This window comes from Neolamprologus multifasciatus, chromosome 4 (assembly GCF_963576455.1).
Source record: "Neolamprologus multifasciatus chromosome 4, fNeoMul1.2, whole genome shotgun sequence".
NCBI lineage: Eukaryota > Metazoa > Chordata > Actinopteri > Cichliformes > Cichlidae > Neolamprologus > Neolamprologus multifasciatus.
In genome coordinates this window covers 32,006,754-32,028,891 of record NC_140442.1, presented here as the reverse complement: position 1 = coordinate 32,028,891, position 22,138 = coordinate 32,006,754, and the positions used below count along the sequence as shown (strand labels likewise).

General features: G+C 42.1%; 1 protein-coding gene across 12 annotated transcripts in view; it reads left to right on the top strand.

Annotated features, from left to right (window-relative positions):
• The window catches only part of kcnc3a (potassium voltage-gated channel, Shaw-related subfamily, member 3a), a 118,098-nt gene that overhangs the window by 34,271 nt on the left and 61,689 nt on the right, over positions 1–22,138 (top strand). For all 12 annotated transcript variants that reach the window (XM_085155622.1, XM_085155627.1, XM_085155629.1 and 9 more), the window contains exons 2-3: positions 8,935–9,066; positions 16,206–17,067. In XM_085155622.1, coding sequence (XP_085011748.1) covers positions 8,935–9,066; positions 16,206–17,067 — 994 coding nt within the window. The remainder of the gene's footprint in view (positions 1–8,934; positions 9,067–16,205; positions 17,068–22,138) is intronic.

Below are 22,138 nucleotides of genomic sequence, written 5' to 3'. Positions count from 1 at the left end.
TCGCTGCATTCCCAAGCAAGTTGACACATACCTGCTACTCCCTTATGCTGGTCTGCCTGTTAAAAAGGGTTTTTTCCTCCCCACCATCCCCAAGAGTTTGCTGTAAGGGTTTTGTCCTGTATTGTTGAGCCTTACCCCAACAATCAGACAAAAAAACCAAGCAATTGGCAACAGTGGGAAGAAAAATCTCCTTTTAAACAAGAATGAAACTAGTTTGATAATTACTAATGATTCAATGTAATAGTAGTGTATAATTATAAAAGGTGAAATAGGTAAGTGGAACCCCCACCCCCCACCCCCCTAGGAGCCCAAGGCTATTTTCATCATGGCACTGTTGACCATTGCAGGAATCAGGATAAATAGGAAAACTAAGCAAAAATAGTGCATCGACTTCTGCTTACCTGCCTCACCTGAGTGAATGTGTGTGTGTGTGTGTGTGTGTGTGTGTGTGTGTGTGCGTGTGTGTGTGTGTGTGTGTGTGTGTGTGTGTGTAACAGAGACTACATGGAAATGTGAAGAAGTCCTATGTCAGACATCAGTTATGTGAAGGGCTTCAATAATGGCATTGCACACTGTTGCAGCCATGCACATAATGCAATGACAATAAAGTGAACACAACATTGAGATGTGTTCCGTAATCATAGTGTAAAAGAATTATATCTGTATTTATATTTGACTCAGTAGTGTCTTTCTATCCCCCCATAGTACTATATTCCATTATGATGATCTCATTTTGGTGGTCCCTAAGGTGCTGTTCCTAAATCAGTCAGTGGAGCTATAACTTATATCTCAGGCACATATCTGGACACAGCCAGAGACACATACATAAATGCATGTATTTTAAGACACAATTGAACAATGAATAGAAGACCAGAATCACACTTAAATCCATGATCCCAATCAATGTGACTTCTTTCTTCAAGTCAAAACTTTGGAAAACTGCAGTCATGTTTTAGACCCTGTCGCAGTACTGACACTGTGCTTGTTACGGCTGCAAATGAGATCTTAAGAGCTGCTGATATGGGTGAAAGCTCTGTGGTACACCACTGTGAAACAGAGACCCAACAACTCTACGGATCATGCTGTTATTTCTGCTTTCTCTTTCTCCATCCCCCCCCCCCCCCCCCCCACACACACACACCTTAGTGTTTTTTGTAGTTCCAGCTTTTCAGCACACATCCAGCTGTTTCTACTGTCTGATTATCCACATTCTCAGTCCCAGCGTGCTCCTTAAATAGGAGTGGCATGATTAAATAATGGTTACAAGCTGTCGACCATTCAACCCAGGCACTGCCCCCTGAACCTGCAGCCCCATCCCTCCTCTGCAGCTGAGCCACCCCCACATACCCCCGTTGCCCAACTTAACCAGGGTGAACCCTTTATCCTAAGATTTTACGCAGGCAGGATGCGACGGCTGCTGTCTTGTCCATCTGAGAGCACACCTGCCCACCTCCCCAGTGGTACTCCAGGTACTGTACCGCCCTCCATCCAACTCCTTCGGGTTGACCGTGAGCCCTGCCGACCTTAAACATTGTAAGACCGCGGCAACCTGCTGCACATGCTTCGTCCAGGTGTCAGTATGGATGATGACATCATCCAAGTAGGTGGCAGCATATATATATATATATGTAGTGTGCGGACACAGAACTTGGTCCATGAGTCCAAAACTGATGAGTGTTGTGAAAACGAGCAGTGGCTGTTCCACGAGCATGGGGTAGGCCCTGCGACCACTCACTCTGCGGCAGTCAACACAGAGCCGCATAGATCCATCTTTCTTCACTACAAGAACTATGGGGCTACACCACATGCGAGTGACTCTTCTATTACTCCCATTTTTATTATCAGCCAACTCCTGAACAAATGCAGAGAGGTGAATGTTGAGGTAACATGTCAGGCTGTGAATGCTCCATCAAGACAGAGGTCAGATCTGTCTGGTGAAGGATCTCTTTCCTTAGAGGAACGCTGGGCGATTCTAGACCGCCTGGGTCTTTCCTCAAAGGAGGTCTGGTTGCGGGTTTGTCATCATGACTGGGTTTCACTGTGACAAAGGACCCGGCGACTCAGCTCGAGGCTCCATGCTGATATTCTGCCAGTTTAATTCTCTCACACCTCAGTGTGTTTTCCCGCTTTTCATGCTAAAAATGTGAATTTGCTGAGAACACAACGTCAACAGTATTGTGGTTATTGTGTGAATCGGACAGGTTTTTTTTTCTCACTGGGCTTTTATTTAGACTTCAACACTGATAATACTTTGTGTTTGCTGGATATATAAAAGTGTTTATGGTCACATGAACTATAAAAGGTGACGATGTGCCATTTAACCTCATTTCAGCTGAAACTCACTCAAAAGTAACACTTTGTCCCGATTGCATACAGAAACTCCTCATCAAAGATTTCCAGTGTAATGAAACCTGAATAACATTTTTGGCATTGCGTAATAGAAACAAGACCTGATGTTATGTTGGTGAATAATTCATGCAGGAATATAGACCACTGGTCTATTCTATCCTTCATGTGTGTGCTGTGTTCACTTTCTGCCTGCAGTCATTTTGTCCCGCTCTGTGATTTGGCAGCCTGGGGCACTATTTGGCAGACCTCCGTCATTTCTACTTAGTATATCGGAGTTGCTTCTGCATTGAGTGAGGCACTGCAGCAGTCTGCAGCTTGTAGCAGTAACACTTCAGCAGAGCAGCAGGGGACAGAGGAAGGAGAACAAGCATACCGATGTTTCAATCTTATCGTTTTTTACTTTGTTTTTGGCTTAACTTTTAACTCGACTGAGATTGTTTGATTACTAACGAATCTTCTTGGTAAAATCTACTCAGACAAATCCCATTTTGGCTTATGTAACTGACCATTTCAGAGTAGAAACCATCACACATTTAGCTGGTTTGTGATATGACTCTATGCTGTTTTAGTACTGCAGCCAGTGTACAGATGGGCGGCGGAGCCACATGACATTGTAACTACCCTTCCTCCTACTGCTTTCCTGTTTCACTGTACCTTGGATAATCATTGGAGCATGTCATTATAGCACAGTATGCAGCTCTTGGCTCTGCAATAGATTTGAACTACCTATACTGCTCTCTATGTTTCATCTGGACAAGGACGGAAATTACAGGAACATAATCAAACGTATATTTTAAAGAACCTGTGATCTTGATGACACTGCATACAAGTATTAATAAGTCAAAGACAACTGACAAATGATGATTTGTAACCAACCAATTAATATGCCAGGAAACGTTTTGTCAGTTATTGTACTCTGGTGGTAGTTTTTACATGAGTGTACACCACCTGTGCACATCCCACCTGAATGGATCTTTTGTTGGGAATCTTCTGAGGGGATTTAAGCCATTGCTTTATAATGGAAATATATCAAGTCTGCTTTGTTTTCCCTCTAAAAGAATCTGATTGATGGTGTTCCCGTACCCAGCATCATCTCCCCCTTCTCACTGAGTCAGTGCAGTGTAGCTTTGCTTACATATGCATCTGCTCCTGACTGGAGAGCAATTAGTATCGGGAGTGATTTGAGAGGTTTGCGCAAAGATCAGCTGGTTGGCTGCAGTTGTTGTAAGATGTGCTGTTTGTCTCCGACAGGGGAGGAAAGGGGAGAGGGTGAAATCTGAAGAAGGGAGGGAGACAAAATAGAGGGTCCTTCATTCAGGAACCTGTGTGACGCCGTGCACTGAGGAACAGTGTTTAATATGTACTGCAAACTCAATACGACCAACTTGACCTTTTAAAAACACCAACAGGTGCAGCCTGGTATGGATTAAAGTTAAGTTCACTTTTAGGTTTACCCTTTCAGACAGAAGTTAAATTTTTTGGCATCGCTGGGAGGAAATCATGAAATAGAAGAATTGCAAGGTGCGAGTGGAGTCAGAGCCCAGACGTGGACAATAAGGGAAAAAAAACTAAAAACTTACTAGTCTAGTACAAACCTGCTTCTCACCCCAACTGGTCGCAGCAGATGGCCCCGCCCCTCCCTGAGCCTGGTTCTGCTGGAGGTTTCTTCCTGTTAAAAGGGAGTTTTTCCTTCCCACTGTCGCCAAAGTGCTGCTCATAGGGGGTCATATGATTGTTGGGTTTTTCTCTGTATCTATGAAGCGCCTTGAGGCGACTTTTGTTGTGATTTGGCGCTATATAAATAAAATTGAATTGAATTGAATTAATGATTGGTTGGCAGTAACAGTCATCTTTTACAAAAACACAAGCTACATGTTTCTCGTTTCTTGGTTGACTACGGTTTATCGATCCGCCCAGTACTCATTAACAAGATCTCAGGTTTTGAACAGAGATTAAACATTTCTCTAAAATATAAATGTGATATTGTTCCTGTAGTTTCTGTCCAGATGAAACGCATCATAAATCACAATTTAACTGCAGAGTGAAGCAGAGATCCAGGTTAGCTGGTTGCTCCTGTGTCGAGTCAAAGGTATAAAGATAAATGTATTACAGACATGTGCTTATTTAAAGCATTGCGCTCAGCTTTGTGCTCAAATTACAGGATCAAGTTTGAAGAATAAAAATTAAACTTGAGAAAATCCTAAACGGTGGTCTAAGTCATAAAAAATGATTTAAAACTCCTTTTTGTCATTCCCTGCATGTCATCATTTGTCAACAGCAGGGAAACAGGTTGAGGGCTTCAGAAAACAAAAACATAAATGAGCACGAATGGGAAAACTGACGTGTGACAAGAGAGTAAGAAAGGGATTTCAGAGAGGGAGGTGTGCTCAGACACTCTACCTGCTGTAGTATGCTGAGAAGCAGTACACTGCAGCACTGATATAAAAGCACATGCACCCTGCCTCTCACCTAACCCGCTACCATGATGTCCTTCTATTCGTTTTGTCGCATACATGTGCACACATATCCACACGGCCTAGCCACACACGTTGGAAAAACTTCAAGTGTGTGTGTGTGCAGAGGGATCTCAGCCAACAGACTGCTGTATTCTCCTCCTGCTGGGCAGCAAACAGTATGCAAATCTTCAGCCAGGCTATTTGTACTGAAGTCACCTTACAGGGGACACTGTTTGTGTCTTTTGTGCAGTGTAGGGGAGGACATCCCTCTTGCTGCATCACTGCTGCAGTTATGGCAATCATCGGCTATCAGTTTGGAAAGTCTGTAAAATGCAGTCCCAGGTTTAACCACCATGACTGGTTTCATTTGGCCATCACAGAGTTACAATTTCAGGATTAGTGTTCACTTTCACTGTAGCTGCAAGAACTTCTCTCTCAAAAATGTCCTTTTGCAAAGACAGCCTGCCAAGTTAGACTGAATGACGAGTGAGCTTCATGATGTCGTCACCTGAGATGGTTTCACCTCACAGGTAAGCCTGTCAGGGTTCATTGGTGGAATTTCTTGCATTCTTAATGGTGTTGGGAGCATCAGTTGTGCAGAAGTCAGGCTGGTACACAGCTGACAGCCCTGTTTGACAACTGTTAGAATTCATATTATAGCAAGAACCAATCAGCTAAGTAAAGAGAAACGACAGTCCATCATTACTTTAAGAACTGAAGGTTGGAAAATTGATAAAACTTCTGATGTGTCTGAACTAAACGTGTCCAAGTGCAGTCGCAAAAACCATCAAGCACTACAATGAAACTGTCTCACATGAGGACTCCCCCAGGAAAGGAAGACCAGGAGTCCCTCTGCTGCTGAGGATACATTCATCCGAGTCACCAGCCTCAGAAATCACAAGTCAACTGTTTAGAGGAGACTGTGTGAATCAGACCTTTATCTCAAATAGCTGCTAAAAAGCCACGACTAAGGAAGAGCAACAAGCAGAAGAGATTTGTTTAGACCAAGAAACACAAGGAATGGACATTGGACCAGAGGAAATCTGTGCTTTGGTCTGATGAGTTCAAGTTTGAGCTCTTTGGTTCCACTCGCCGTGTCTTTGTGTGTTGCAGAAAAGGTGAACATATGGTCCATGGATGGTTCCCATTGTGAAGCATGGAGGAGGAGGAGGTGTGATGGTGTGGGGGACATGCAGCGACATGCCATCCCATCATTTAGTTTTCAACAATGACCCCAAACACACCTCCAGGCTGTGTAAGGGCTATTTGACCAAAGAGAGTGATGGACAGACAGCCTGGCCTCCACAGTCACCTGACCTAAAGCCAGTGGTGATGGTTTGGGATGAGATGGAGCGCAGAGTGAAGGCAAAAGGACCAACAAGTGCTCAGCATCTCTGAACTCCTTCAAGATTGTTGGAAAGCTGTTGGTCTTAAGCAGGTCAATTATTCATTTCATGATGCAGCATATGTTTTCCTTCAGTGAAAGGACTTGAGTATACTGTAGGTGTAACCAGGCTCGATTACACTTTGGTGTAAGTGGCCACACATCACAAACCTCCCATCACCAAGTGCAATGCAAGAGTAAAGCACTGGTGTAAAGCCCACTGAAACTGGACTCTGAAACAGTGGAGACGGCAATTCGATGGATGAGTTTGGTGGTTGCCAGAAAAACTGTACTTAGTGGAGGTGGAATAATGGCGTGGGGTATCTTTTTCAGGAGTTGGGCTCAGTCTCTTTGTTCCAGTGAAACGTAGTCCTTCAGCTTACCAAGACATCTTGGACAATTTCACACCTCCCACCTTTGTGGGAACAGTTTGGGGATGACCCCTTTCTGTTCCAATATGACGGTGCACCAGTGTGCAAGGCAACGTCTATAAAGACAAGTTTGGTGCGTACACACATGGACAGGCAAATTAATTTATAACTTAAGTTCTACTGGCAGCAGGACTTAAATGATCTTATAATGTGCTTTCTTCCTGTATGTTGGTGGCTGAGTGAGTCTGCTCTCCAAGTAACATGGTTTTGTGACTGACACAGGCTGATCCAGCATCCATGTTACTGAACACTGGAAAGTGTGTATCCTTTTGAAGATGGTTTATGGTCAGGGTAAGTTTTAGAGCTGAGAAAATGGTTAAGGGAGAAAATGAATGCAAGTCAGTGTGATTTCCTCTGAAGGGATGGAAGCGCTATTCTATGTGTGTGTCTGTGTGTGTGTGTGTATATCCAGGGCAGCTGTAGATAGCAGTGTTAAATTAGTCCGGGATAATAAGCTGTGGGACTTGATTTGCTCCCTGCGGATTAGAAGTAAACTTCATCTGTCCATCTTCATCACTGACCTGAAAGGCGAAGGCACAGAGAAAAAGCAAGCAGATGAAAATGCTCACATACGTAGTGACTCGTTGTGAGCACACACAAACAAATGACATACATGTGTGTGTTAGAAAAAGCACAACTGCGTGACATTACTGATTCTCATCATTGACCTACAGAGAGCTGCTGTTTGACATGTGAACACATGTAGACGTGGTTTTTATGTGCTTTGATTCTAAAACAACTAAAATGTAACAAAAATGTTACAATGGATCAGTACCATCATTGAGCTTATTACTTCATTCACACTGTGACATATATACATAAATGTGTGTGTGTGTGTGTGTGTGTGTGTGTGTGTCTGTGTGTGTGTGTGTGTGTGTGTGTGTTTTAAAACCAAATATCCAATCGAGGGCTGTGAGGAGTATTTGTGACTATGCTCTGTGCACAGTGTATAAGCTGGCAATTGATCACCACCAAATGCAGCAAGCTGAGTACAGCCACATGTTTACCATGGATCCTTTACAGGAATGGTGTGCAGTGTGTCTTTCAGAAATTTGCCAACACTGAAAAACCGAGGACTGAGGAGGCAAGTTTTAAAAATGATGTGCAGCACATGAACAGTGTGTCATGTCCTTCATCAAGAAAAGAAATGAAGCTGTGACACAGGACCTGACTAACTAACTGAAGCCTCATCAGAAATGATCTCAGCGGAATAAATGAAGAATCTATTCTTAGGGGGTGTCCAAATTCATGGGCTGCATCCTCCTGAGGACGCATTTGTAGACCGATTACGTCACAGTGACGCGACGACGGCTGTGCAAATTCGTAGACTCCTCCGAATGCAGCCGACAAATGCGTCCTCCTTTTCCCCGAATTTGAAGGATGGGTCGGGTGTGTCCTTCGTGGCCCACCATATCCCAGAATTCATAGCCCAGCCAAACTCCAGTTTCCAGCAACTTTTCACATATTTTCAGGCGAGAATGTAGCTGTGTAAACATCAAATATCTGCTCGGTTTATCAAGATATCGCATATTTGCAAAAGTGCTTCAACGTTTTCGGAGACGTCTGTTACCCACCAGCTCGATAGCTAGCCGGGAGCTCGAGGGTCACTGAAGCCGCCGAGAACGGCACAACTCATCATTTTCACATCACCGCAGAGTTTTGCTACTCAGGTTAAACGTAACATATAAGTCACTTAGACAACCTAAAAATGTTATTGTTGGGCTTTTTTCAGTGTTTTGTTTGTTCGTGAGTAAATCGTTTTGGTTATTAGATTAGATTAAATAAAATAAAACTTTATTAATCCCCCGGGTGGTTTTCACACAGCTGAATAAACGTCAAACAGAAAACTGATTAAACAGAAGAGTTTACGCCAGTGTCCTGTTATATTTTAGATAGCAAGGAGCAGACGGCTGAGTTTATTAAACTCCACCGAGACAGCGGTGACGCAGATCTGAAGGCTCGTCTGTTCAATTTCACAGCCGTTTACACGGGTCTTCCCGACCTTCTGAGGACCCGGCCCACGTAGACCGCGAAGGCCGGGTCCTCAGGAAGATGCAGCCAACGAATTTGGACATGACTTTAATGAAGGGGCACTTTCTGCATCCTGTGTTTCTTCCTGACTGTGTTCTCAAATATGTTGAACCACTCAGGACCTTTGCACTGAATCGACAGGATTATTCTGGCTTCAGTGTGTTGTTGGCACCCCCTCCTGTGGTAGGAGTGCACTGAAGTGAGTTGGTGATAATGTCCTGACGTCCTGAGTAAACTGTAACACCTTTCTTGTTCTCTTTTTGCTGTCACTGTTTCTCTACAGTATGTGGCTTTTGCCTCACTCTTCTTCATCCTGCTCTCCATCTCCACATTCTGCCTGGAGACCCACGAAGTCTTCAACACCATCTACAACAAAACAGAGAATGTCACCGTCGGCAACGTGACACGTGAAGAGGTACGGTAAAGTTTCAGTGACACGCTTTGCCTAACCACAGCAGGTACTCTTTAAGTAGCACTCATGTGACAGGTATTAAAATACAGTAGCATCGGCCTAAAACTTCACTACATACATAGTTGGGACAATGTTATGTCTTATATAAATGTTATTACTGACTGCCATCAGCAGCCACAGCTGTATCTGACTCAAACAGTATTAACTGCATGGCATTTAAACACTCACATAGTCAGGGACAAGTGACGATAATAATTGCATTGAAACACTCGCAGCAAAGGCGGCTAACAGCTAACAGCTAACAGCTCTAATACTGCATCCACACACGCAGCAGGTGGGAATATTAATAATAACAGCTCCATGCAAAACATTAACATTTAGTTATTGGCAACATAGCCTACACTCCTCATGTGTGGATGGCTCTGTAACACTGCTCTGTGATGTTTGGATCAAGGAAGGTCAGCTTCAGCCTCACACAACTTCTGTATTCTAGCATATGAAGAGAAACTTTCCTCGCATGAATATGTGGTCACCAGTGGAAGTGCACGGCCTTGTCTAAGAGTCAAAAAATGTCAAAACGTCTGATTCCTGAAAGCAAACTTCAGTGTCTCATCATAGTTCTATTAAACCCTCCTGCTCTTTGGGCATGCTTCGAGGCTGAATGGGTTTCTCACTTCTGCTGTCACTGGGAAATATTCACTGAACTGTCTGAGACCAGGTGCACAATGATGCTGACAGTGAGGATCAGGTTTATGTCAGACAGGAAGCTCCAAACTGGGGAAACCTGAAACATCGCCTGTCTTGACCTTTATTTGGAAAACGGTGTATTTGTTGTTGTTCTGCACATCTAAAGCAGTGATGGACACTCCCTGTAGCCCCAAGTTCGGTTCTTTTAAATGAGAAAAAATGTCCGACTGGTATGTCAGCTGACCGAGTCACAGAAACTCTTCAAAAACATCGACTAAAGTTTTTGGCCTGTAAGAACATCTGCACATCTCTGTCCTATTTAAAAAGACTTGTGCGGATCATCCCCCTTGAAAGCCATCTTACTTCTGTATGGACCAAAAGGTCCTCGGAGCTGCGCTTTGATCTTCATATCTAATGCATTTTTGTAATATCTGTAGTCTTATTGAGCTGAATAGAAAAATAACAAATGCGCTTAATGTTCTCAGTCGGTTCTTAAGTTCATTTGGTCTGACTGCTATTTGCAGCAAAGAGGCATCAAGTTAATCTGTTAGGCAGCCTGCAGTACATGATGTGTGTTAACTCTGGTAGACACAGCTGTTTGCCAGTGACGTGTGGCGCACCAGCTCTTGCTGTGTGGAGAAAGACACCATATGAAGCTCATTGTGCTTTGGCATTGGGTGTAGCATATATCTATATGGCTGACTTTGCTGGTTCGCCTTTCAGCACTGTGTGCTCGGTTGTAGGACGTGATGGTTTCATGCATTTATTACTAAGAATAATAATTCAACCCAAGAAAAGAAAAGAATATTCTAAGAATCTTCATCAATGCACATCATCCTCTGTCCCTTTCCAGAAGAATCCAAACCGGATGTAACTCACTGTTGTGTGCCGTTTGCTAAGTCGCCACCGTCACAGGTGCTGGTAGCTTCTGCTCACCATCCCAGCTTAGTTTGTCAACCCTTTGACCTTACACCTGGTAAGCTTGTAATCTAATGGCTGATTTAAGTTGTTGTCCTTCTTTTTCAATAAGAACAAAAGCATAGTTCGAACTCAATTTCAGTGATCTTGTGGTTAAGAATTAAATATATGTAGGAGACTTCCTGTGTACCACCAGTGGTAAGCGTACCACAGTTTGAGAGTGTCACGGCGGGGAGCGCCGGTGTGAAGAAGAGGTAGACCCAGATGCAGACACGGTGGAGACAGAACTAGGTTTCCAAAAATAAAGCGAGCCTTTATTGTGGCTGATGGCATGACAAAAACACTAGAGAACACTGAAACTGGAAAACTAAGGAGACTGAGAACACTGTGTAACCTAAAAAGACTGACATATGACACTCTGTGAAGGAACTATGAAGAAACTATGAACACAGTAACTAGGCAGGCTATGAAACAGTGACGCAATAACGGAAACTATGAAAAGATGAGGATAACAGACGATCTGACCCCGACTGAGCAGAAACACACTGATTAAGTACACATAAGGAATGATCAGGGGAAGCGGAATCACATGGGGAAAACAGCTGACAACAATTAACATAATGACAGGACAGGGACGTGAAGCTAAATACAATAAACAAAAAACACAAGGATCCTTCAAAATAAAACGGGAAACATAACGAGACCCAGACATGACTCGAACTAGACCAACAAAGAAAACTTGGACATGAAACATGACAGATAAACACAGAAAACTTCACACAGAAAACTTCACACAGGGATGAGACAGATGGGGAGCTCGATAAACCATGAAGTAAAACTGTAAACCAGGCATGACAGAATGTAACTAGATAAACTGAAATGAAACTAGACTGAAAGGAACAAAAACATCAAGAAACTCAGAATACTGGGTCACATGACCCAGGACCATGACAGAGATCTCGCCACCAGGCATTTCAGTCCAGTCCAGAGAGCATATATGTTCACACCTTCATCTCGTTGTCCAATAATAACTTTGAGTTTTGATGAATGCTCAGGTCTGTTCATCTGGACATTATGTTTTTAGTCTTGAGACGGAAGGAATGAGTGAAAACACATTCAGATAACCAGAGTCAGCTTTATCTGTTTTATCTTTGTAAAGTTTTCAGTTTTCTGCTGAAACATATGCTGTCCTCTGGATTTGATACTTATTTATCACACAGGCTGTACAGTACATAACATCAAACTTTACATGTTTCATGTAACTGAAATGTTCAATTATGTGGGCTACAGACAATAACAGTAACAGACTATATTTATATGAACTGTGTAAACTTAATGCATTTAAATGATTTAAGCACATGTAACACCTGCATGTGTGCCAGTGTTATAATGATCTAATCACTGAATGAAATCTGAACTAGTTCAAGCAGTCAGCTCATAACATGGCTCCTCTCCTCACATCATATGACTAACACACACACACTCTTGGATTCTATTTAAAGTACAGCTTCCCCATCTCTCCCGCTCTAACATGTTAGTGCCATGGCTCCTCTTCATCACTGTTTACTACTAAGACGTGTGAGCAGTGGTCTCCTCTCAATAAAGCCCAAAATGGCTCCCGATGGTCCTGAAACCCCTTAAAAAGCTGAAGCAGATATTTATACTATTATAGCAGAATCAGTATAAAATGCATGAAATTACACCCTGGCATGTTGCTCAGTACTAACTTGTGGGATCCATCCCTTTAAGGAGATCCAGAGACTGGACCCAAACCACATGAGAGAAATGTCCTGAATGGATTCAGCCTTGAACTCGTCATCTCGTCATCACACTACCTGCTATTAAAATACAGAAATCTACTGTTCACGTTTGATTATATCAACTGTATATGTGCAGTCGTACTATATATGTAATAATATTACATCTTAATAATAAAAGATCAGGAATTGACTGCATTGTATCGTGCAACAGTATTTACATTTGTGATTTGAAGTGTGGAATGAGAGGCATGAACATGCAGTACTTAGACACCAGCAGGTTAAGCTGAAAACAAACCTTTAGTTCGGAGGCAGAAGATCCACGGAGGGAAAAATTAAACAGCAAAATCCAAAGTTTGTGAAGAGCAGGGAGCACATGAGAGGATGCTGAAGAAAGACCTGAAATAGAACAAAGGAAGCAAAATTAAATGCAAGACACAGAAGACCAGCAAAAAGTAAGGATAATAATAAACACCGAAGGTCCACATGAAGGGAACACTGGGCCTATCATCCAGACAACATTAACTGCAGTACTTTTCATATTTATCCCTTTAAAGTCTTACATCGTAACACAGAAAATAAAAACTGGTGCTGACAGTAAACAAGACATTTCAACATGCTGCAAGTTTTTAAGTGAGACTTGGAACCTGCTGGTTTCAAGTCTCACCTTTTCACTCCCCCATGACACCAACAGCTTTAAAACGAATCCGCTGATAGAAAGAACAACAGGTGACACCTGAATAGATAAACCTATTGAGTGCTGAACGCTAACTATTATGAGCATGTAGCCGAAAAGCTAAAACGGCTAGCATCACCTCAGCACTTACCTTTGCTGGAAACGCTATTCTTGTCTTGATATCAAGAGAGGGACGTTTCAAAATTTTAATAATGCCTGGAAGACTAGTCATGAAGATTTAGTGCCAAGGTGGAATAAAGACAGTTTTTTTTATATTAGTAAGCTATTACCAGTTAGCTTGAGTATACTGGCCTATACTGGCCTTGCAGATGCAGCAGATACAGCTGTGCTGCAGACTGTGTGTTCGTTTTTCCTGCCTCAAAGTTATTATTGATGTTTTTACAACAATTTTAGAATTTCCCGGTCTCCACAGTACTTACCTTCTATTTGCTGTCCTTCACCTGGGACGAAGCTATAAATGGTCCATTTTACTCTGCTGAATTTTCTCTTGTGCTGGCTGTTTTATGAAAAGTCTTCACCTTCTTATTCCACACAGTTCCTTGTAAAATTGCCCATAATCCACAATTTTTATTTATACTTTAATTTGTTTGCATCATTTTACACTCTGCACATCACATTTTAGAGCTATATTTGCTGCATAAAACTAGAATTAAACTGTTTTATGTTTTAAATAAAATTATGTTAAATTTGCGGCTGCATTTTTACATACGTTTTGTGTAGGAAAATATAGAAATAATGATTATTATTCATGTTGTTTTACAAAAAGACATTTTAGTTTACAGACTATTTATTTTGTAATTTTATTGAGTTTTGATGTATTAACAGGAAAATTCTGTTAAATTATGAAATTACAATTCTTACAGTGTGTGACATATGAGCTTGTGTGTGTGCTCATTTACATTTGGTAAAGCCACTGGTCAAATAACGGATTAAACACAGTGTTGTTTTCAGCAAAAAGCACTATAACTGCTTTATCTGAACTGGCCACTAAATCAGAAATCACACAGTGAGTGTCAGTAATAGCCAGGTGAACGACAGGTAACAAGAAAAAACGAAGCTCTTTGGGTTCTCAGGTTAGGGTGAAGTAAAAAAGCTGGTGTGAAATACTGCTTCCACTCTGCAGCCGCTGCTTCAAGGCAGAGAAAAATCAATATGTTGATCAGTTATTAGAAAGAGACCTAATGTTTCAAAATCCACATTTAATCATTTTACCCTTTGTTGCAGCCGATGATGCTACGCTGTTCTTTCTTTATATATTTCTATGCTGTGATGTTTTGTTTATCTTGTTTTGGTTTGATGAGAGTAGAGAAGCTTCTGAGAGTGTAAGACTAAAACTCTGCTTCCTGCTCTCAGCTCTACGGGGTTTTCAAGAAAGTTTCCCAATCATCTATAAAGCGCACTTTGGCACCACTCAGGCCACCAGCAATTTAAAGATAACGTGCAGCTATATATTCCTGGTCTCAATGGGAGAGGGCCAGGGAAAGCTACAGCATCTGACATTATTTTGGCAAGATACACAACAATGCAACATTTTACTAAATCTATGTTTATTTTTAGCCAGCGGTTTTAGGGTACCACAAGTGTCACACGCTCTGGGCCTTGGAAGATAATCAGCAATGCTTGCTGCAGGCGTTAGCTCAATGATGACCAGAACAGAGTCGCCAACCAATCTGCAGGAGGGACAGGTGAAGAAGACATGCTGCTTGAGATTTGGCTAACATTTGTATAACCATGTGGTAGCAACTGCCTTCAGCAGATAGCTGTAGCTAAGGAGTTACAACAAGTGATCTACCGATTGGAAAATCGATCCCTGGCTGCCCCAGTGTCCAGTCTCAAGTGTCTTTGGGCAAGATGTGTTCACTGAAGTATGATTGTGTGTAAATGTTAGACATAAAGAGTGCAGAAAATAGCTTTTGGGTGAACGAGTGAGTGTGGCACATTGTGTAAAGTACTTTGAGCACAATGTAAGACAGTGTTCATCAGTCACTCTGTCACAAAAGAGACCTACTGCCAATACAGGCAAGACGTCCTCGGCTTAGCACATCAATACTGGCCGCGATATATTATCTGGAACCCCAACAGTGATTTGGATTTGGCTAGCGTGTTCATTTTTACTAATTACCAATTTTTTAAAATTACTTTTAGATTGTTGGCAATATGCACGTGTGCTCATCAGCTTTGGTTTCGCTTTTTTTTCTAACCCTTAGCCGTAAAAAGCCAGTGGGGTATTATTACTGTGGTTATTATTACCGAAGTCAATAGGATAACTTGAGCACAAGGCGACGGAGGATGATTGAAAGTCAGTGTTGGGAAGGTTACTTTTAAAATGTATTCCATTACAGATTACAGATTACATGCCCCAAAATGTATTCTGTAACGTATTCCGTTACGTTACTCAATGAGAGTAACGTATTCTGAATACTTTGAATTACTTAATATATTATCATGCTGTTTACAACTACATGAATGTACTATTGCTGTGATTTATTACTGTTACTGAAGGTCCGCGGCTCCGAACCGTAGTAAAGGGACCTCTGGCTAGTACGGTGGGTTCTGTGTCGGCTCGTAGCCGAAAACTAGCTTTACTTTGTTGTCTGGGTCAACTTTGCTAGCGAGAGACAGAGAGGCTATGGCAACCGTACCATGGCAACCGTAACGCTGCCTGGAACAACAGAATGTAGCTGTCAAACAAAACCCAAACAGTCCTGACCCGCCACAATATGAAACAGGGAAGTACCGCCGTGTAATCCATTTATTTCAACAAAGTAACTGTATTCTAAATACCACCTTTTTTAAACTGTAACGGAATACAGTTACTCATATTTTGTATTTTAAATACGTAACAGCGGCACATATATTCCGTTACTCCCCAACACTGTTGAGAGTTCAGAGGTCCCATTTTCTGAAAATCGTGTGAATACGATACAGAGAAGAAAGCCATCCAGGATTTATACCACAGCTGCTGTCACACAGAAAAGTTGTTCTTGGGTCAACAACCACTTGTCAGAAGCCAGACATGTGTCTGTTGTAATGAATAAATAATAAGATCAACTAAAATTCTCTTCTTCTTTTCTTCTCTGCAGATTGTATATGAGGTGGTCACAGACAGCTGGCTCACGTATGTCGAGGGCGTCTGCGTCATCTGGTTCACCATTGAAGTGATGGCACGCGTTATCTTCTGTCCTGACAAGGCAGAGTTCTTCCGCAGTGCCCTGAACATAATAGACTTTGTGGCAATTGTGCCCTTTTACCTGGAGGTGGCGCTGAGTGGCCTATCCTCCAAAACAGCCAAAGACGTTCTGAGCTTCCTGCGTGTTGTACGCTTTGTCCGTATCCTACGTATATTCAAGCTGACCCGCCACTTTGTTGGTTTACGTGTGCTGGGCCACACTCTGCGTGCCAGCACTAATGAATTCCTGCTGCTCATAATCTTCCTGGCACTAGGTGTCCTCATCTTTGCTACCATGATCTACTATGCTGAACGTATCGGTGCTGACCCAGATGATCCAACAGCTGCAGCCCACACCAACTTTAAGAACATCCCCATCGGCTTCTGGTGGGCTGTGGTGACCATGACCACGTTGGGATATGGGGATATGTATCCTGAAACATGGTCAGGAATGCTCGTGGGTGCCCTCTGCGCCTTGGCTGGGGTGCTGACGATTGCCATGCCAGTGCCTGTCATCGTCAATAACTTTGGCATGTACTACTCCCTGGCCATGGCTAAGCAGAAACTCCCCAAGAAGAGGAACAAGCACATCCCCAGGGCGCCACAGCCAGGCAGCCCAAACTATTGCAAGCCAGATGCCCTGGCAATGGCGACAGCATCTCCTCACAGGTTGATGGGAAATGTGCTCGGGCCTGGCATGGTGGGATCTGGCAGCATGATGGGTACTGGAGACTGCCCATTAGCACAGGAGGAGATCATTGAGATCAACAGGGCAGGTGAGTAACTGGACAGAGGTGAGCCAAGTCTCTTATGGAGTTTGAAGGGATGTGAGGGGGAAAGTTTCTTTAGGTGAAGCCGCTTTAAAGATGATAATTCTTCCAAATAATGAGGGAGTTATCATCCCCCTATGAAAGATGAAGTGTTGTTAAACAGAGCAGGCTTTTTTAAGGTGTTTTTTTAAACATAGTTTTATTTTAGCTGCTTCCATTGAACAAAATCACCAGGGTCAGCATTATTATTGACAATAATAATCAGCCTGTGGTTGTTACTCGTCTTTGGCAAATCTTCCAAGCTCCTTCAGATTTGATGGTCCTGGGGGACGTTAGTCTTCGGTTCAGTAACATTCACGTTTGTCTTCCGTACTTATTCATCAGGAGCGATGTGTGACAAAGTGATGACCGAGGCACAGTTTTACAGCTTGAGGTTTTCCTTTAAAATTATGTCCTTCTTTCTTCATGATTCCTTCCACCTTAACGAAATTCCCATTTCCACAATCACTGAGCCCAGAGCATAATATTCCATAATACTCCCACCGCCATGTTTCACTGTGGGGTCGATGTGTTGCACACTCTTATTTCTCCAAACGTAAGCAGCACTTAGATGAGCTCTAGTTTCATTACAATTCCCAGCTTTCAACTTCTGTTGGGCTTGTTCTGTACGATATGAGGGTTAGAGTTGTCCCCTAACCCTTTTAATTTGTGCAAATTGGAAGAAAACTCTCAGTTTTTGAGCATTTTGAGCACGACAAACCTATCGCACATCATTACACATCAGTGTGTGTCAATAAAACTAATAATAATAATAATATTGACCCTGGTGAAAAAGGTTAGAGTTAGGAAGTTTCAGCTATTAGGAAATTCTTAAGTCTCGAAGGGCAAGTTTGAATCTGGGCCGTTTCTCACAGACTCATTAGTATTGGTAATCTGCAGGTGGCACTGATTGTTATTATTGTACGATCTCCTGTACAATATAAAGTGCCTTGAGGCGACTGCTGTTGTGATTTGGCGCTTTATAAATAAATTGAATTGAAATTGAATTTAACTAATAAATTGCATTGTGTTACTATAGCAACATTACAAACATATCCACGATTGTGATGTTGGTTTGTGCAACTGCAAAGGAAACCAGTGATGTCCTCACTTTCTTTTCTGTCCATTACTCAGTTATTTTGTGAAAGTGCACTGTTGACCTGACGATGACATCCAGCTGTTAGAATATCTTCAACAAATTGATGTGACAGAGCATACAGACGGGTCCTGAGGCTGTCTGTATGCTCTGTCACAACATGTTGCCACAGAGCTGAAGAGCTTCAGATGCCACCTCACCACATAAAGGTGTTGGAGCTTATTTGTTGATAGTAGTGGGAGACCAAACAAGCTCAGCGTATTGATTCATTCTACTTAAAAATGCATTTGGAAATATGAATAACACACAAGTTACACTCTTAAAACATCAATTAACATCAAAGGGTGTTTTGAAAGATATTACAATAGACAACAGAAGTTCCAGAAGTTTGAACTCTGCATTAATGCAAATGTGAACCATCACATCTGATGAGATGACCAGTTGCTCAATACAATAAAAAGCATTTCACTTCATGTGTCTCTGCTTGTGTGCTGTGGAAAGTAAGCTGGAAGAATCCAGAACAGTTTTCCAGCCACTTCAGTCGTCATCCTTCCTTTTCCACTTCCTCACTGTCATGTAGTGCTCAAAGCTTCTATAGGTTGAGAGTGTAGACACATAGCCAGTTTGTTGGCACCCTGATGCAGAGAGAATCGTTCACAGCTATGGGCTGTAGACACACCAATTAACATAAGATCAGTAACTACATGGCTCTGTACTGAGGGGGAAGGCAGAGCACCTGGAGAGAACCCTCACAGACATGAGGAGAACAGGACAACAGTGTTAACCACCATAGTGCATATTTGGTTAACAAGCAATTAAAGCTGATCGATCATGTTTTGTGTGTTACATTGTGGCATTGCTTCTAGTGACACCATGGAGATGAGTAAAAAGAAAGAAAGATGTAAGACAGGACATGACTGTTCAGCACGTCATCTATGCCTATACATACATCTTTGTTTCAGGCATTGAGATATTCTACTTTTGTGTTATAAGTAAGTGACGTTTATTTGTTCAGCACTTTTCACAGACAGTCACAAAGGGCTGGACACAAAAAAGAGAAATACATTAGAACATGAAGTGTCATAATAGAGAATAAAAAGGTACAAAATAACAAAATAAAATGAACAGGTTAAAAATAAATAAATAAATAAATAAATAACAATTCTATAAAATTCTCGACAGAAAGCCTGATTTAAAAACAAACTACTGCTAAATCGAATTCAATTCGTTTTTTAAAATGTATTTATACACTAAATCACAACAATAGTTGCCTCAAGGCAATTTATATTGTAAAGACCCTACAATAATATAGTAAAATCAATCAGGTGACCACCAACGAGCAAGCACTTTTAACAGGAAGAAGCCTCCAGCAGAGGGAGGGGCTAAACTACACCAAGATTTCAAATACTGGACTCAGCAGCTGAAGCAGAAGGAGCTTGATTCACAGCACGTGACCCCATAGCAGAGATAAGAAATTCAATTCAATTCAATGCAATTTTATTTATATAGCGCCAAATCACAACAAAAGTCGCCTCAAGGCGCTTCATAGATACAGAGAAAAACCCAGCAATCATATGACCCCCTATGAGCAAGCACTTTGGTGACAGTGGGAAGGAAAAACTCCCTTTTAACAGGAAGAAACCTCCGGCAGAACCAGGCTCAGGGAGGGGCGGGGCCATCTGCTGCGACCGGTTGGGGTGAGAGAAGGAAGACAGGATAAAAGACATGCTGTGGAAGAGAGACAGAGATTAATAACAGATATGATTCAATACAGAGAGGTCTGTTAACACATAGTGAGTGAGAAAGGTGACTGGAAAAGAAAAACTCAATGCATCATGGGAATCCCCCGGCAGCCTACATCTATTGCAGCATAACTAAGGGAGGATTCAGGGTCACCTGGTCCAGCCCTAACTATATGCTTTAGCAAAAAGGAAAGTTTGAAGCCTAATCTTAAAAGTAGAGATAGTGTCTGTCTCCTGAATCCAAACTGGAAGCTGGTTCCACAGAAGAGGGGCCTGAAAACTGAAGGCTCTCCCTCCCATTCTACTTTTAAATACTCTAGGAACAACAAGTAGGCCTGCAGAGCGAGAGCGAAGTGCTCTAATAGGGTGATATGGTACTACAAGGTCATTAAGATAAGATGGGGCCTGATTATTTAAGACCTTTTATGTGAGGAGCAGGATTTTGAATTCAATTCTGGATTTAACAGGAAGCCAATGAAGGGAAGCCAAAACAGGAGAAATATGCTCTCTCTTTCTAGTCCCTGTCAGGACTCTTGCTGCAGCATTTTGGATTAACTGAAGGCTTTTCAGTGAGTTTTTTGGACATCCTGATAATAATGAATTGCAGTAGTCCAGCCTGGAAGTAATAAATGCATGAACTAGTTTTTCAGCGTCACTCTGAGACAGGATATTTCTAACTTTAGAGATGTTGCGCAAATGGAAGAACGCAGTCTTACATATTTGTTTAATATGTGCGTTGAAGGACATATCCTGGTCAAAAATGACTCCAAGGTTCCTCACAGTGTTACTGGAGGCCAAGGTAATGCCATCCAGAGTAAGAATCTGGTTAGATACCATATTTCTAAGCTTTTCAGCGCCGAGTACAATGACCTCAGTTTTATCTGAATTAAGAAGCAGAAAGTTAGTGGCCATCCAGGTCTTTATGTCTTTAAGACATTCCTGCAGTTTAACTAATTGGTGTGTGTTATCTGGCTTCATGGACAGATAGAGCTGGGTGTCATCTGCATAGCAGTGAAAATGTATGCTATGTCTTCTAATGATGCTGCCTAAGGGAAGCATGTATAATGTAAACAGAATTGGTCCTAGCACTGAACCCTGTGGAACTCCATAATTAACCTCAGTGTGTGAAGAGGACTCTCCATTTACATGCACAAATTGGAGTCTATTAGATAGATATGATACAAACCACTGCAGTGCAATACCTGTAATACCTACAGCATGTTTTAATCGCTCTAATAGGATATTATGGTCAACAGTATCGAACGCTGCACTAAGGTCAAGAAGGACAAGCACAGAGATGAGTCCACTGTCAGAGGCCATAAGAAGATCATTTGTAACCTTCACTAAAGCTGTTTCTGTGCTGTGATGAGCTCTGAAACCTGACTGAAACTCTTCAAATAAACCATTCCTCTGCAGATGATCTGTTAGCTGTTTGACAACTACTCTTTCAAGGATGTTTGATATGAAAGGAAGGTTGGAGATTGGCCTATAATTAGCTAAGACTGCTGGGTCTAGAGATGGCTTTTTGAGTAAAGGTTTAACTGCAGCCACCTTGAAGGCCTGTGGTACATAGCCGATTATTAGAGATAGATTGATCATATTTAAGATCGAAGAATTAATCAATGGCAGGACTTCTTTGAGCAGTTTTGTAGGAATGGGGTCTAAAAGACACGTTGATGGTTTGGAGGAAGTAATTATTGAAGTTAACTCAGAAAGATCGATTGGAGAAAAAGAGTCTAACTTAACATCAATTGTACTAAGAGTAGCTGTAGATAATATTAGATCTGTGGGATGATTATTGGTAATTTTTTCTCTAATGATAAAAATTTTATTTGTGAAGAAGTTCATGAAGTCATTACTAGTTAACGTTAAAGGGATGGTTGGCTCAAAAGAGCTCTGACTTTTTGTTGTTAAAAGATTAAACATTTTGATTCATTACGACACACAGCTTTAGCAATGTGGCGATCGTGGCTCAAGAGTTGGGAGTTCGCCTTGTAATCGGAAGGTTGCCGGTTCGAGCCCCGGCTTGGACAGTCTCGGTCATTGTGTTCTTGGGCAAGACACTTCACCCGTTGCCTACTGGTGGTGGTCAGAGGGCCCGGTGGCGCCAGTGTCCGGCAGCCTCGCCTCTGTCAGTGCGCCCCAGGGTGGCTGTGGCTACAATGTAGCTGCCATCACCAGTGTGTGGATGACTGGATGT